General features: G+C 36.3%; 1 protein-coding gene across 3 annotated transcripts in view; it reads right to left on the bottom strand.

The window, feature by feature from the left end:
• Window positions 1-16,867, bottom strand: part of LOC101247084 (protein SWEETIE) — a 31,431-nt gene extending 14,564 nt beyond the window's left edge. The window contains exons 1-26 of one of the 3 annotated variants that reach the window (XM_004232323.5): window positions 16,564-16,867; window positions 15,997-16,204; window positions 15,462-15,568; window positions 14,023-14,259; window positions 13,830-13,919; window positions 13,542-13,626; window positions 12,714-12,778; window positions 12,102-12,206; window positions 11,096-11,185; window positions 10,899-10,979; window positions 9,128-9,196; window positions 8,348-8,473; window positions 6,210-6,313; window positions 4,443-4,575; window positions 4,260-4,366; window positions 3,012-3,122; window positions 2,756-2,923; window positions 2,518-2,604; window positions 2,234-2,327; window positions 2,029-2,097; window positions 1,822-1,944; window positions 1,669-1,737; window positions 1,476-1,580; window positions 1,220-1,308; window positions 711-867; window positions 148-297 (exon numbers count right to left, since the gene is read on the bottom strand). In XM_004232323.5, coding sequence (XP_004232371.1) covers window positions 148-297; window positions 711-867; window positions 1,220-1,308; window positions 1,476-1,580; window positions 1,669-1,737; window positions 1,822-1,944; window positions 2,029-2,097; window positions 2,234-2,327; window positions 2,518-2,604; window positions 2,756-2,923; window positions 3,012-3,122; window positions 4,260-4,366; window positions 4,443-4,575; window positions 6,210-6,313; window positions 8,348-8,473; window positions 9,128-9,196; window positions 10,899-10,979; window positions 11,096-11,185; window positions 12,102-12,206; window positions 12,714-12,778; window positions 13,542-13,626; window positions 13,830-13,919; window positions 14,023-14,259; window positions 15,462-15,568; window positions 15,997-16,204; window positions 16,564-16,728 — 2,994 coding nt within the window. In that variant the 5' untranslated portion in view covers window positions 16,729-16,867. Of the gene's footprint in view, window positions 1-147; window positions 298-710; window positions 868-1,219; window positions 1,309-1,475; window positions 1,581-1,668; window positions 1,738-1,821; window positions 1,945-2,028; window positions 2,098-2,233; window positions 2,328-2,517; window positions 2,605-2,755; window positions 2,924-3,011; window positions 3,123-4,259; window positions 4,367-4,442; window positions 4,576-6,209; window positions 6,314-8,347; window positions 8,474-9,127; window positions 9,197-10,459; window positions 10,536-10,898; window positions 10,993-11,095; window positions 11,186-12,101; window positions 12,207-12,713; window positions 12,779-13,541; window positions 13,627-13,829; window positions 13,920-14,022; window positions 14,260-15,461; window positions 15,569-15,996; window positions 16,205-16,563 lie in introns of those variants that run through there. The other 2 variants (XM_010318036.3, XM_019212411.3) reach the window with 2 other exon arrangements.

Here is a 16,867-nt window from a genome sequence, read left to right as displayed (position 1 = left end):
GAAAGTTCACTTAACACAAAACTAGCTTTCTAGCATATGCAAGTGAGTTTCAGGAAGTTACTTGCACTTTTGTTTCCTATAGGTATTGCTGGCGTCTTTTATATAGATCAGTAATACAGTTTTAAGCTTATAATTGAATTGGCTAACCTTACAGCGCGTGAAAAAAATGCTGCCAGGGGAAAGTTCAGGACCAAGGACAGCAACAATAGCATTTATAAGGCGGCCCACTGCCTGCTGCAGGTTAGTCGAACCAATCTCATTTGACAACAGAATATCCATGGCAAGGCTAAGTGTCGCCTGAAAGTAAATGAAGATCGTAACTTCAGGCTTAAACAAAAAGTTGAATTAGAATTTAGAACCTATAGGTGCCAAATAACAAATCTAGCCTTTCTTGCTTTTCACATCAGAGGGTAACCTCTCACTGCAATATGAACATCAAAAATCAAAACAGAAATAGCTAGTAAAAATGAAACTATAACATATCAGCAGAGAAGCTTTTAAAGGCCTAACAGTGAACTCAAGAAAATTGCTGAATCAAAATTCATCCTGATCAGACTTCAATAGGAGGAGCACAAGGAAGGATGATGATCACCCACTCACAAATCTCAAGATGACACAAAATGCTCTGGATAACATAGCAATAAATAGTAGAATGGGCAATAGATGCAGATTGATTGAAGGTAGCCAAGTAAATCTGAGAATATGGATACCTGAACATGAGAAACATAGGATAACCCAGCCGCCTCCACAGTCAACAGTAGACCATGCAAAGACCAAATTTGTAAGCCAGTGTTTGAACTTTTAGCCAGAGAAGGAAATGAATTAACAGTAGCAGGAACCAAGCTTGACAATGCAATCCCCCCTGCGCTGTAAGAAGGATTAATTGAATAAGGACTTCAATAACTAACAAGAAACAATTCAAACAGCATACTCAGACAATATAAGTGCAGGAAGATAATTTTAGTTTTGAGAATGCTTTATAATCATCAGACAATCAGCCATTGCCATTACACCTTTATTCACCTTAAATACTGCTTTGCACATCAATTTAATTTGCTGCTCATGGACAATCAGAATTATGGTGCATTTATAGTTGAAACATTCAGCATAATTACCAACATAAAAGATCTGTTCATTGGATGGAAGGGGAGAATGAAAGTATACAGTAGTTATATTCATGCAAGAAAGGTAAATACTAAGTTGCACCACCCAAGCTTACCTGCGATGGATGCAACCAAGTGACAGTGCAACCGAACCAGCATAGTATGAATCTACAGCTGAATTTATATCAGCAAGGAGAACTCTTGTCTGCAGTGATATGTAACAGTTAAAATGATGAAAAAAAGATGAACACTCATGGATAATTGAGGTTCTTAGGGATTCAATAACACTAGTTGTTGCATGACGCTACTAGATGCAACTCGGAAAGCTATCCTAGAACAAGGAGGTTATGAAAAATACAAAATGGAACCAACCAATCTGGCAGTAAACACATCATTTCCTAGACGAGCTAATAGACCAAGTCCTTCAGATGATGCCCTGCGTTGTGAAGCACAGATGTCACCCTCAGCCAGAATGTTCTGTCAAGATAAATATCTAAAGCTAAGAAACACTGAAAAATGTAAGGATATCAATAGCACCATAATAACATTAAATATGGTGAAGAACCTGAAAGATAGACTGTGCCAACCCAAGTACTTCCAGTGGTAAGGGTTCAGGACGTAAAGCAAGCAAGGCCTGTGAGGAAGGCAAGCACAAGAGACGCAGATGTAAGGAACGAATCTCCAGATAAGCCAGAAGAAATCTAAATATTTAGATCACCTTCAGGCCAGATAGCAGGCCCACACATATGTTTGTAACACTGGTACCATGCCAAGCTTGTTTCTTTCCAGCTCTCAGACACTGCTCAACCATTTCTAGAAGTGAGAGCATTCCCCCGACATCCTGAGTGGAACAATGACATACTAAGTTGCAAACTATCAATGCCTCCATATCTACTTGCCTAACATATCAAGCATATTCACTTACCTCAGAAGCAAATATGTTGCCAAAACAGAGGAGCTTCTGATTTACTAACATTTTGCTTATAGTCTCCGGCTTCATGATCAGTAACATGTATTAGTAATGGATATCAAACAGGGGGGGAGGGATTGGAACCTCTTCATGGCTTGTGAAGTTGTACGGCAAATCATATTTTTCCTAAAAAGTCAACCAATTCATGAAAGTTCTTTACCTTAGGAAAGCTCGGAAGCTCGTTAGCCCATACACATGGTACCAGACCATCTTTTCCACCTTGAAATGAGCGAAGTTCATCCTCAAACAAATCCCTAGTTGAACAATCAACAAGATGAATGACTAATTTGTACACTGACCTATAACTTCCAAGTCAGAAGGAGACAACATTTGGTATGATGTGCACATCATTAACCATATCATGATTGCGAAAATAAAGTTAATCCCCCAGAAATAATAAATGATCGATAGAAAGAAAGGAACAAGTGATTTTAGTCTAAGTACCTGCCAGGGTTCCAAGGACCCAGCCAAGCATCTCTTTTGTCTAACAGCATCCTCAAGCATGAACTTTCCTCACATTTGGAAGCTTCCCTGTCCCAAAAAGAAAAAAATAATGAAGTAGCTCTTCAGAAGAAATAAAAGAAAAGGGGAACATACATGCCCTTGTAGAAAAGAAATGGAATGACCCCACCAAGGAAGTACATAGCTGTGTCACAGCTGATGAGCTGAATCAAACATTCACCTATAAGGAGTTCCACATATCTGAATAAGACGGGCATGGTCTCTTCGATATATGGTTGGATCTGAAATTGACTGATAGGCTATTAGTGTCTTGATGATAAATATGTCTGATGCCTGTTTGACAGTCATTTGGTCTTTGGCTGCCAACAGCAATATATATGATAAAGCCCTGTGTTAGCAAATTCCACAAACATAAGTTGCAGCTTATCATGCAGAAAGCATATATAAGAAGATGCTTCTTTCACATGTATCATTACCTACTAAGGTATAGCAAAACTGGTTCAAGTAAGATCCCCTTGTTCACAGCACCAGCAGAGACAAAACTCTTTATGAATGCTGTCAATGCATCCACTGCAGCAGACCATACACTACCAAAAAAAATGATCTTCACAGAGTCATAAAACAGTCTGACTTAACAAAACTACATGAAGGTTTTTTTAATTAAATTTCACAGCACCACAAGTGATATTTGCTTGGACATATTTTTATGAAGTACACAATGCTGCAATGAAGAACAAAACGAGACTTAAGTATAGAAATTATATTAATGCATACCCAGTAGAGTGTCATATATTATCTGTTTTACTAACAATCAGATTTCAACAATAGAAATGCAACTACACCTCAACACAAAATAAGGTGGGCAAGATATATGAACCATCAACATCCATTTCATAGCATTTAGGTCACTACTCAATTGCCTTTAGGAACAGATTGGAGATTCTCTCAAAGTAGGATTCTTTGAATTCCACACCTATTCCTACAATGCAATACCATCTCCAGCCAAAATTGAAGACTCATGAATAATGCTAGTGTGTCAATAACATCCAAACCTAAGAAGCTAGTCGATATCAGCTCTACGGGTAATTAGATTACATAGTGTTCTTCGATTTGCTAAGTTTGCATGAATTCCAAGTAACTAAAAAATCCTTTTTGAAAACGGAAAAATCTCAAGGACCAGTGACAGACTCATTCACTCTTACAAGGAAGATTCACTGTATGGTATCTCCTACAAAACAAATATGAATTCTTCAATCTTGAAGTTCATTTGTTTATCATTATTTTCTGGCTAGTGGCATGCTTGACAGCAAAAGGCCTGGAAGATATATGCAGCACTTATAGATGTTAACGTGTCTCAAAAGAGCACTATAAATCACTCATAGTTATCGTATCCATCCGCCTAATGTGGGTTAGAGTTGTGAAACTTGCTCATGCAAAATGTAGGACCTACGCTGACTAAAATGATATTGAACAGTAGATGCACACAAGGTCACCGTTCCATTACTCAGACGTCATTTTTCCTAAATTCCTACCAAAATATTAGGAAATATTTCTGTAAAGCTTAACACATCTTTCCTGTTTTTTTTTTTGAGAGGTTAGATATGTTATTTACACATGGCAGATTAGGTATGTAAAATTAATATAATTGGACATGCCTAACATGCCATGTATACGCTCTTTTAAAATGGTAATAAATCATTTTCGATAAGTTTTACATATCTAACCTTATGTTAGATTGAAGATCTTTTGTTTCACTGATATGGCGTTCTGGACTTCCTTGGAATGCAGAAGCCCATAAAGAAAGAATATCAAAAACTTGATCCTCAAGTTCCTGCATCGAATGAAATAAGCACCATGAGAAACAAAAGAGGAGAAATTGTATTCTACCAACAAACCAATTACTGTACCTCTTTTGGCATGCACGCAAGCAATGAGGACAACAGCATCCAGCCAGCCTCCTTTTCAACAGCTGCTGCCATAGGATTCCGACTTGATTCCATTATCATTTTCTTAGACAGTTCAAGTACTGATCTGGGCAACCTGCACAAGAGTCCCAAAGAAAAAAACAGGATATAGATCTTTTGGAAAAAAGTATGAAAGGACATGAATAGATGATACTTCTACCAACTATAGAAAATGCATTTAACGGGAAAGATAAGGAAGCTGAGAAAATAGACCTAGCAACAGATATGATGATAAATGAAGGGAAAAATCTATCATCCTGTCAAATCCGTTTTCAGATACTATTTACCAGTAGTGTTGCTTCTGGTGCACAATACCAGAATGAAAGAAACAGGTTACTCATAGAGAAATGGATTTTGGGAATAAAAATACAGCAGAGAGAGGTTCAGGAAATAAACAGCTGAGTAACATTGTACAAGTAGGACAACCAAGACAATGATACAACTGTTATCTATTGCTCTTCAGATCAATAGCATGCCTCAACAAAGTAAATCTATGTATCTCAAATTTCAATAACAGCTAGATACAGATACAAATTGAAAAGGAGACCTCACTGAGGAATAAGTTAATCTACAGCCAAAATGTATGCTTAACATATTGTTACATATTGTTTTAAAAAGAAAAAAAAAAGCCAATCTGCTAAATATTGTTTTTTAATCAATTAAACGCATTTTCATTCGTAAACATAGCTAAAAATCTGGTTGTATACAAGGGATATACCAAAAGATCAAGAATCTAGAAAAAGAAATGATTGCCTATAAACTCCACCTGATCTTCTATACAACTCTATGGGTGAACCATAAGATAATAAAGGACCAGAGGCTCCTCCACAATGGAACAAACCTTAGACTCTACCACCGCAAAAGCCCTGCTAAATATTGTTTTCAGTAAAATTTCCAGCAATACAAAGATTTAAAGTATGCTCTCCAATAGGGGCTAAATGTTGTTTCCTGTCAAATAAAAATTTCCAGCAATACAAAGATTTAAAAAGTATGCTCTCTAATAGGTGCTAAATACTGTTTTCTGTCAAATAAATCTTCTCACTTATGCCATACAAAGCTATTATCGGCCTTAAACAAAAGTTCAGGTTTGAAATGACATAGTCCAATATATAGCATTATGTTTGCAATAACATCTTCTGAAGTGTTGTAATACTATCTCAAAATATTCCACTAATTAATAAAGATCGTGAACTCCAAAGTTCTCATATAAGGCCAGACTAGTTGTTCATTCTTGGATGACATAAAACCAAATAGCAATTCAAAGAGATACGGAGGAAAATATGAAGCCGACGCTTTAATAAGAAAAACTGTCCACACAAAAGAATCAGCTCAGCAGATGAGAAATGTTTAAAACTTCTCTCAGTTAAGTGCATTGGAGCATTCTAGGAGTTGGGACTAAACAAAATTTCCCAGGAATTATAAATGGGAAGCTCTCGTATTATAAAGACGAGACTAAGGTAGATATGCTAATAAGTAAGGAAACAAAGGCAAAACTTTCAGAGATTTTACAAACTGAAGAAATATACATAACTAAAACTAATCAATGGTCATAACTCGCATGGGAACTGTAAAAGGTTATGATCTTATTTTCTTTTTTCTTTTTTTTTTTTGTGTGTGTGTGTGTTTGGTGGGGGGGGAGGGGGAGGGGGGAGGGGGGGGAGTTGAGGGAGGGAGAGATAAAGCTTAGAAATAAAAAAAGGAAGTCATTACCGAGATGGATAACCAAGAGGCAAGCTTGGAGAAATAGACACCAAAGCTGCCAAAACTGCAGCCTGACCATCTAGACACTCCAGCTCATACTTTAGATTAGCTCCCTGTAAATCACACAGAAAAATAGTCCATTAAACCGATTAGTCCCTGCATAGAACGCAATGCACAACTGGGCTTCAGGAGGAGAGAAAATGTCAGGCATGGGGCTTAGCTCCTTTGAGAGAAAGGAATAGGCGAGCTTTTGAAGGAGCGGAAATGAATTACTGCAACTGAGGTTTTGTTTTGGTTTTTGGCCAACTTTTATGCACCTACGAGATTCTTAGTGCAGATGATGGGAGATCATTTGCATAACCATATTTTCCTACTAGGTCCTCCACTCTTTGTATAGTTTCACCACAAAAAGAGTAACAACAAAGGAGAGATGATGATGATGATAAACGAATCACTAGCACAAACAAATCTTCTACCACTCTTACAAAATAGAAGGAAAAAAAACCCGTTCTGGTATTTCGTTTTAATTGGAGAATTTATCTAGACTCTGAGCAGTGGAATCTTTTAGTTTAGCTAAACTAAGTAAAGAATTCCATTAGATTCACTGAGTTATAGGGAAAACCCTAATTCAAGATGGAGAAGAATGTAATATAAGAAATACAGACTCCTCAGCGACATAATCAAACAAAAAGTTTGCTCCCTAATATCACGACACACTTCAGCCCGCTTATCCTTGAGCAGGGAGAGATCCTTTAAGCAAAACATAGAGAATACAACCAAAGACAGTAAGACATCCAAAAAAAAGAGCAGCTAAATCTTACTAGACTTCTCAAAAAAAAAAAAACAAGGAGCTGACCCAAAAAATTTACCTCTTTAATACAACTAAAATCACAAAAAAAAAAGTACAAAAGTGGCAATTATTAATAACTGCCCAAATAGATTCCTGAGTTCAAATGTTTTTTCTTCTGAACAGTACTTCGGACTCGTAAGGTTGACACCATATATTCCCGTTATGCTTATGTTTTAATTCCAGACAGCAAGTGGTTGAATTATATGCTGAAAGGTTCATTCAATCCCAAATACATGTAAGTTTATATCTATGGTGTTACTACCTAGAATAAAACAATAATGACGACCATGTTGGGGTGGAATCTTAAGGGTCCATGCTTATGATGGTAAGAGAAGGAAGTGAATGGAAAACAATAAGCCAGAATTTCATAATCAGACTGAGAGATGTATTAACCTTCTTATTATTTTTCTTGTTTCCTTCTTATTCCTCAAACCAACCATCCAGACAGAGAACTATAACCTGGTCTTTATAATTACATTGGGTATGTTTTTGTTTATAATTAAGTGTGAAGGCACCACGATGCAGTTTCTGCATAGGATCTTGAATATGTAAAAATAGAGTAATACAGAGAACTGAAACCCATATAGGCTTAGTAACACTTCTAATAAACGTTGCCACTATTTTCATTTTCATTCAAAGATATTTGAATGGAAATAGAGTTCAAAATGTTAAATTGGCTTGCATATTCCATTAGAAGAATGGAAGAAAATATTAAAGTAATTTTTCTCAAGAATATATATATATATATATATATATAGAGAGAGAGAGAGAGAGAGGTATACACACTAAAGTAAAGATTAAAAAGTTAGATTGAGAAAATATGACCGTGAAAGTTTATAATTCAAATAATTAGATAAATCTGAATTCTAAAAGTAGCATAAACTAATATTACTGATAAATGTAAGAACATCTCAAAATAAAAACAATGTCATAAGAAATGAAGCAAGGGAAGTATACGCAGAATCACAATAATTAATAGGTGAACCAAGACTTCAGTACTAAGACAAGGAGGCAAACCAACCTAAGTTCCATTCCAGAGAATTCGAGACTAACATCTTTACATTTAGCAATTAGCGATGTGGTTGGCTGGCCTAGTGTATGGTCTATAATCACAGTTTGCAAGACATGCATTACCTATTTCCACCAAGGCATGCAGTTTGGAGTGATTGGTTAAAAATGTTTAACAGATACAAACATCGTGACAACCAAAAAAAACTGAGAAATGCAAAATTAAACACAACTGATAGAGACAGGACAAACTAAAGAATTGTGCACCATGTATTTATTTTGGCTTTACCTTTTCAAATGAAATATTATCTCTAACTGCTCCAAGCATTGTTATTGCATAAGAAATCAAACCACCAATACATGTAGGATCAACCTCAGTTAATGCACGCAAGGTCAAAGCAGCCTCAACACGCACCTAATAAAGCAATAATCAAGGGGTCAGAAGATGATTAGGCAGCTAGACCACCTATGAACTAAGTAAATGACGGATTCAATAAAAGACCTTGGGTGTTCCAACTTGGAAGTATATAAGCAAATATTACAAGTCCAAAGACATAAACAGGATCCCTTACATCCTTCACTTATGGACTAACTCAACCTCAGAGCTAGTCCGTGTCAAGAATATTGTAAATAGGTGAAATACCTAGATAGCCCCCCTAACATTGCCACCAACTACAAGAAAGAGATCTTAGTTTACCAAGTGACCAAATAGACACCTCTTTTTTTTTAAGAAAAAAATACACAAATATACGCCTTCGATTGCATATGTGTGCCTCGTACATACCCGGATCTAACCTAGTACCATGTGTGTGCTATCTTAGTGCTGGTTTTCTCAAGCAATAACATTTTTGTTTATTTGTCATCATAAGTTACACCTATTTAGCACCAAAATAGAAATAAAAGTCATTTCTGCAAAGTAAAAATAAATTGCATACTTTGTTAGACACAACTGGCTTATGGCACCTGATTTATACATTTTCTTTATGTATTTGTCCTTGAAAACTCAAGTCCTGAAACATGCTAGTATTTATTCCCATATCAAGGAAACCTCAACCTAGTAGAAGCTTACCAATGGTGCATGATGGGAAACTGCAGAAACAACTGTGTTATCAAGAACATCCTTAAATTCAGCAGGAACCTGCATAACGAGCATACCATTTACTAACCAATAACTATTTCTACAAAGCAATCTAAACAGACTAATCATAGACCAAAAGCTTCTTCAGGGAAAAAACGTATGCAGAGGCAAATATGAATTTCGCTAAGTGAAGCAATAAGCTCAAATCAATTCATCCTAGAAGCAGATAACTCAAAGACCTAACACCTCCCTGCTTCAACCCTGTTGAAGAAGTATATAGGTGAATATCAGCCAAGCAAAGATGAGTAATAACATCAGCAGGCAGATTCTTGCTCAACATATTATAGTTTTCAAGCATGGGTAGGTTAAGATGAAATTCCCACTCTCACATAGAAAAATCAAACCTCCCAATGCTAAAGAACTTAATTAACTATCTGATAAACCTCATGGAATAGCTAATGTGGAACGTAAAATACATTACCCTTCAAATTCATTTTCTTAATTTCCATGAGACCCTCCAGCAGTTTTTTGTGAAAACTGTTTACGTTTCCCTGGACTCTAGCAGTATTTGTTAAAGCAACAATCTGGTAAAAATCTATCGAGTATCAAATAATTCATAAAGTGATAAAACATAACAGGCACACTTTGAGCATAAATCAGGTGTACAATAGGTCATAGGTTTCTAGATGAAAATCCGGACAAGTTCACAGGTTAGTCTATGTATTCAGACTTGTATTGAAAAGTATACAGAGATTAACTTGATGTCTCATTAATTTTTTAATTCAGTAAATTAATGTTAACATTTGTACATAAGCTGCCATGCACCTCTATTCATTTGGATTGAGCACAGCTGTTGAAATGGACATTAACATCTTGAACGAGAAAAGCTACTAATACATATAAAAAGTTCATCCACTCTGATTGTGCGTATAAACAGATGCAAGAAAAGCAACTCTGTCCACAATTTCCTCAGTTTAATTCTTGGATATCGTCATCAATCCCAACCTCGCTGTGAGCTTACTGACCCATATAATATTGACCACAGCGAGATATATTCCACAAACAGCATATTGTGGTGAACTCAGGAATCTAGTTGTGTTCAATTAAGTACAGTTGAGACTTGAGATGAAGGATTAAAGGTTCCTGATATGAAAGATTGGCTAAAGTTTTTTTTTGGTGAAGTGAAAGATTGGCTAAAGTATTGATGTACAGTACATGTTATTGGTAAAAAGAAACATGTGTAAATAGATGCACTAGAAATAAGAAACAGCATTGATGAATGCTCCCAGGAATATTGATTTATACATGAAGGGCATTCCCTACCTTGTGCTGTCAGATAATACAACACGATGCCAACGAGATCCAATAGTTCTTGAAGGAGAAGAGGGATCAAAAGTATGCAATTGCAAATGACTTTGGAGGTTTTCACGTAGACTACACATGACACTCACTTGTAGATGATTGTGAAGCGCGTAAAAACAATCTTCTCTCAGTAAAACTAGTGTACAACTTGTAAACATGATTTCTCATTTTCTGGCAAAAAAAGGTTTCATTACTTATCAGTAAGAAATGATCCCATGAGTGCAAAAATGTCAAAAGGCCATAGGTGGTACAAGTTTCCAGTCTTGAATAAACCAATCAAAATCAGGCTGCATAGAATCCCCAACCAGAGATAGTAAGTAGACCAAGCAAATAGTCCATGTGTTAATAAAGTGGCAAATAACAGATGAACATATGCAAAGCAGAGAAAACTGTCCTTCACCTCCCCTAGAGTTTTCAAAGCATATGACATGGTCCGCAAAGCAGCAACTCGCATGGAAGGAGTAGCATCAGGAGATTGAAGCTGCAGAAAGCAACTGTCAGAGTATATCAGGTGACAACACACTGCAGAAGATCCATCTAAATTACCACCAAGAACTTCAACAAAAAAAATTCAGAAAACAATTCACAAGGGACAACCTGTTTGCCCAAAATAACCAACAGGCCTCTCTGAGTAGGTTCGCTCATTTGATCAGTTATGCCCACTCGAAGGATGTATAAAATGCAGGCCTTCAGTTAATCAATTAAATTGGTGAGGACATTGAGTCAAAATCTTGAAATCGAAAAACATATATTACAAAGCAATGAAGATGACAAAACACTGCAATAATATTTAATGTAAAGACCAAGTGGATACGAGTTGAATAGACACCAATCTCAGATTTTGGCATTTTGAGATGAGAATTTAGGAACTTACCTTTTGGTGGTCGTACCACACTTCCCTTCAGCTTTTTTTAACAAACAAGACATCATGCTTCAAAGTTCATTAGCTATTGGGAGTTGGTGAGTCCACACTAGAGCAAAGTTGGTATGAGCAACTTTGTACATAAAAACATGATTTTTAAGAGATAATATGTAGTAACATAGCATAGATTTTTTATTCTGTTTACAAATCAAATTAGAATGTCCATGGAAATCATAAGCATTTTGATTGATGTTTATATCCATCAAATTCAAGTTCCACAAATAGCATGCAAAATGATCAGATTTCCAGAATTATCAACTGAAATCTAGGCTTCAGTCAAGTATCTTACAGATGTAAATTTTATTTTATATACTGACATCCATAAGACATTTTCAGAAGCTACGAAGAAATTGTTGATCTTAAGCATTCTTAGCTCATTTGACGTAATGATGAGAATTCTCTCATTCAGAAACAGCACAAACGCGTTTTATGGAATAGTAATCTAGTGCAAATAAATAAAAACGGGTGAGGGCCTGAGGGGAGGGCTATAACCAAGATTAGTTGTACATTAGCAATTAGAAATTGAACGCTTCATCATTTGCTTCCTGGAGTGGAACGAACAATCTCCTTCACTTCAGCAGCAGTTAAAAGGAAAATATAGCAAGGAGACAAGTTGACCAACTAGTTAAATAAATATGCCGAAATTGAATGAAAATTGTGGAGTAAGAATGCACTACATACCAATGCTTGAGCATCAAACGAACTATCAGCACGAAGCATGTCCATTACTAGAAAGATGTACTTTTCAAGCTCAGTATCAGGGTGAAGATACTTCAGGCGGATTGCCTGAAAAGAGGAACTTATCAATGGTATGTTCTGCTTACATATTTTGCATTAAATTCTTCTTGTTTTTGGTTTGGACGGAAAGGGGCTGTAATAAAAGATTCTATCATATAGATTGCACCAAGGAGCTGAGATATTAAAAGAAAAATAAGCACATCAACAGACAACTTTTGTTTTTCTAGACAAAAGATCCAAAGACAGTCTCTATATTTGATAAAATACAATGTCAATATATTATATATGCACAAAACTTTCATAAGACAAATTTGTCCTCCTTTTCCCAGCTCCAGTTATCGAGGAGGTGGGACATTAAACCCTTTTTATATCAAAAGAGGACAATGACTTCCTTGATGACTACAAAAATATGCACATAAAAAAACATGCACAGACATCCACGTGCATATGTTAATTTGATATTCCAAAACAGTATAAATTGTTTATCCACTATCCCAGGGGGGAGGCAAGGGAAAGAAAGTTCAATATAATAGAGGATTTATTGATTCATTGTACCTGGAGAAAAGAAACCCACGACAAGGTTAGGCCAACTCGCAGAACTTTCGCCCGAGGCCCACTAGCTGCAATTTATCAACTTACAGAGACTGAGATATCACTGAAAAATCTACCCAAGATTTTCATGCAAAAGGAATACAAGCACTGAAACAAAGAATCATGAAGCATGATAATTGTGTGGGAAGGAGAAGGACAAACACATGTCAAGTTACAGTTTGCAAACATAAGACCAAGAAAGATATCAATCATGGAATATTTTAAATCTGACTTTTCAATGAAAATTACTTTATTTATCAGACAGTTAAAAAAGATGTTTCAAAGAAAGCTAAAAAAGATGTTTCAAAAACAATGGATTGGTCCAAGAAGGGATCTCCTTTGGTTGTGGATTTGTATCTAATAAGGATACTGTTGTTTGACCTAGACAGATCCCCTCATCATTACAATGGAGGAGCAGGACAATCAACTTTGCCATTGCTCAATTATTATTATTTATGACAGATGAGCAAACTGAGAACTGCAACGAGAAAGAAGCTCTCTATTTCTTGTTTGAAATTGGATACTAGTAGACTTTTTTACTAAAACATGACTAAAACTAGTTGTGTTCCTATAAGACAATGAATTCCCTCAGGGAAAGATGCATCGGAAAATGAGACACCAGTATATATTGCGACTAATGCTCTAAATCAGGAGCACATGCCACCTTTCCACATTCTGATCCCAATGATTGATGCGTTTAAGACCTAAGTTCACTGCAATGACTTTTCGGACAATTGAAATATATATATTACAGCTTAACTGAAAAAGATAAGGGGATGATGTTATATGTACCTTTTACAAATGGAAAAGTTAAGTGTCTCTCTAAACCCCCATCAAGTTTCTTGGGAGTAAAGTGACTTTTTCCCCTTGGTTGTACCTAATGAGCATAAGCAAAGTGAGAACAAGCAATATAGATCTTTTAAAAACACTTACGCTATATTTATCTCCTTCTCCATTTTTTGCCCAGATTTTGTTTCCTTTCTTTTTCTAGGTTCCCTTGTCTTGGTACATTTCTCTATCTATTACATCATTTTACTTCTTTTAATGAGATCATGTTATTTTATCAAAAGCACTAACAACCTGTGCATCAGGATTCAGCCCAAGACCAAGCAATGCTCCCAAAGCTTCGGCGAATGCATCCCTTATGGACGATATAGGATCTTCAAGGGCCTGCAAAATACAGAGTTAGAGATTCAGTTTTTACTTCCAATAGGGTGAGAAGAAGCATCCCAATTAAAATGGAAAATTCAAAGGAGAAGAGAAATTCACCAACCTTGACGCAAGAAGAACAAGCATTATCAAGTTCTCCAACCCCTAATCCTGGCCCTCCGATGCTCGCCAATGCTTTTAGACATCTAGCTGCAGCTACTCTAACAATAGATGATTTGTCCACGACCCCAGTTCGCATAATGATACGAAATGCATCAGTATATGCTGAGGCAGCAGCACCTCCACCAGAGCCTTCTAAAGCATTTTGAAGCATCTGTAAAGCTTCTTCTCTAACAAAGTCCTGAATGAGCAAGTTGTAATATAATATAATACCAAGTTTGAAAAGCTAAACCGCTTTCTTTTCATAAGTTCTTTTTTTTTCTAAGTCAAATAAACATTTGAAAAAGCTAACATGAGCTTAAAAAAGAATAGAAGATTTTGTGCAACATATGGACAGACCTTCAGAGGTTCCAGCCAGAAACTCTATAGTGTGTCAATTCAATTGTTATTCAAAAAACATTGATAATATCAACTGATTTAAAAAGTAAAGAGACATACAAAGACCTATTATGCACCAATGCAAAATACTCAATAGTTCTCCATGAATCAACCAAACTCTTTTCAGCTCCCTTAGCCTATAATGACAGCTCACATATCTCAATCTCCCACAAGTGCACCAGTCACCAGTCCTAAAACTAATCCTAGGTTGGACATTTTGATGTGCATCATAGCCATAACCTAAGGATCTATTACATTCTTTTTTGCTTGAGAAGGAGAAATGGTGTATTTAAGTGATCCATGCAGATCATAGCATTGAGGATGTAGTAAGGCTTCAAAGTACTCATAACCACAGGCTCTTTTTCTTTTTCTTTTTTTTGAAAATTTTATAAAGAGCCCAAAGTAGAACACATGGGGCAAATAAAATAAAACTTTAAATAGAATCTGCAACATTACTGGACTTCATAATCTAGTGCATTTGTTACACATGTTGATAACAGAAAATGGCAATTTGTTGATAAAATACCCATAGATGCACAAAATGTCCACTGATGTCAACTCCAGAAAACCATAGAAGCTCGTCTACTGCGTAATCATATCTGATCAACTCATGTCTCAGTCCTATTACAGTAGTAGTATATACTAACTTTCAGCTACTCATTTACTCAATTATCTGCAACGGGAGTTATAATTTGGTTGAGGCTGGATTTATCAAAAGCAAAAAACAACTTTCAGGAGGTGGTCATCTTTTCTTTGGTACCCAATTGCTTTAAAGGGATAGCAATTTAAGAACCCAATTTCACCAGTATCCCTCTGAAAGGACCCAAATCAAGTTACACAACCAACAGAACAGCATTAACTAAAATGCCTTCCTGACTCACACAATCTGAGGAAGTTAACTAGATTGTATTGACAGAATAAGCTCGCAATTTCTATTCCTAAACAAAGAGATTCATGCATGAACGTACTTTGGATGGGTAATGAATGATAAGGAAATCTCAGTACCTCATTGAACTTCAGTAGTTTTGTGACAATCGTGGTTGTTTCAAGTAAGCCTGAAGTGATTCGTCTCCCAAAATAGCGATACAATTCTCCCAAGCACTCGGCAGCACCTAAAATACAGTGACTCGGTATAGCAACTCTTATATACTGAAGGATATCTCATAATGCATATCAAGCAAAATAACATCACAAGGCATAGATCCTACATATCAATTAAAACGAAGAAAACAAGATGTAACCTGAAAACAAAGACACGGAAAAATTGATCCTACTTCCATATAAGATAGTTATTGGCTTGTCAACTTATAAAGCTCAACTTCTCCAGCAAAAGATAACATGGGCATATTTGGGTGACTAATTACAACAAAACTAATATGGAATTCTAGATAAATGATTCAATTATATGAAGCTACAACAACTAGATAAAAACTAAAAAGGAAATTTATCATGCAATAAATGATCCCAAGTTCTAAGTGCAACTATTAATGAGCTAAAGCATAAACAACAGAAATCAATTTTTTAGTGATTATCGACGTACCCGCGATTCGTTGAGGCTCGCTCTTCTTTCCATCAGAGAGAAATCCCTGCAAACTGCTAGCCCTGGAGTATATTGAAATACTGTCACCTTTTTGTATAACCCTTGCCATTGCCTCTGAGGCCAAATGACGCACCGGTTTCCTTGCGCCTAGCACAAGTAGAGAATAAAGTGCATCCTCACATTTCCTTTGACACAGCAGTATAGAATCCTGAAATTTAACAACTTTAGGTATCCACTAATTCAACTCCCCCAGCCCACACACACACGCCCCATCTCACAAAACCAAATCTATATCATGTTAAACTGGATCAAAGACGATTCAGATAAATTTTGAAATTAATTAAAGAATGAAGTTCAAATTAGACAAAATTATGCATTCATTACATCTAAATTTGAGCGGAAAATCAAGAAGAAACCCATTCCCGCCATATTGGTCAACAGAAAGAAGAGTGAGTTCTACTGTGAATACACAATGTCCGAGTGTATTCCAAGAACTGAGAGTATTCCAAGAAGTTAAAATTTTGCATGTCAATCAAGATCTAGAGGCGAAGTGAGAAAGAGAGTGACCTTAGACTCTTCAGCAATGGCGGATATGAGATCCGAAAGAAGATCAAAACAGAGGAGAGCGTCAGGAGACTTGTGAGACGCTGATGCCACTATTGATTCCAACTGCGCCACCAAGACTCCAAATCTTGATAGTGGGACGTCATCTCTAACGAAATTCTTCGCCATTGTAACCAAATGTTTAGGGTTTTAGTAAGCAGACAGTATTCTTCATTTGAATCGGAAAAATTAGTCGCAGAGAGAATGATAGGGAAAGGCTATGGCGCAGGAAGTAGTGTACGATTTCAAGAGCAGTCGGCCCGACTCG

The sequence above is a fragment of the Solanum lycopersicum genome, chromosome 2 (assembly GCF_036512215.1).
Source record: "Solanum lycopersicum chromosome 2, SLM_r2.1".
Classification (NCBI taxonomy): Eukaryota; Viridiplantae; Streptophyta; class Magnoliopsida; order Solanales; family Solanaceae; genus Solanum; species Solanum lycopersicum.
Note: the sequence above shows the minus strand (reverse complement) of the source record. Positions and strands in the feature narration are given on the sequence as shown.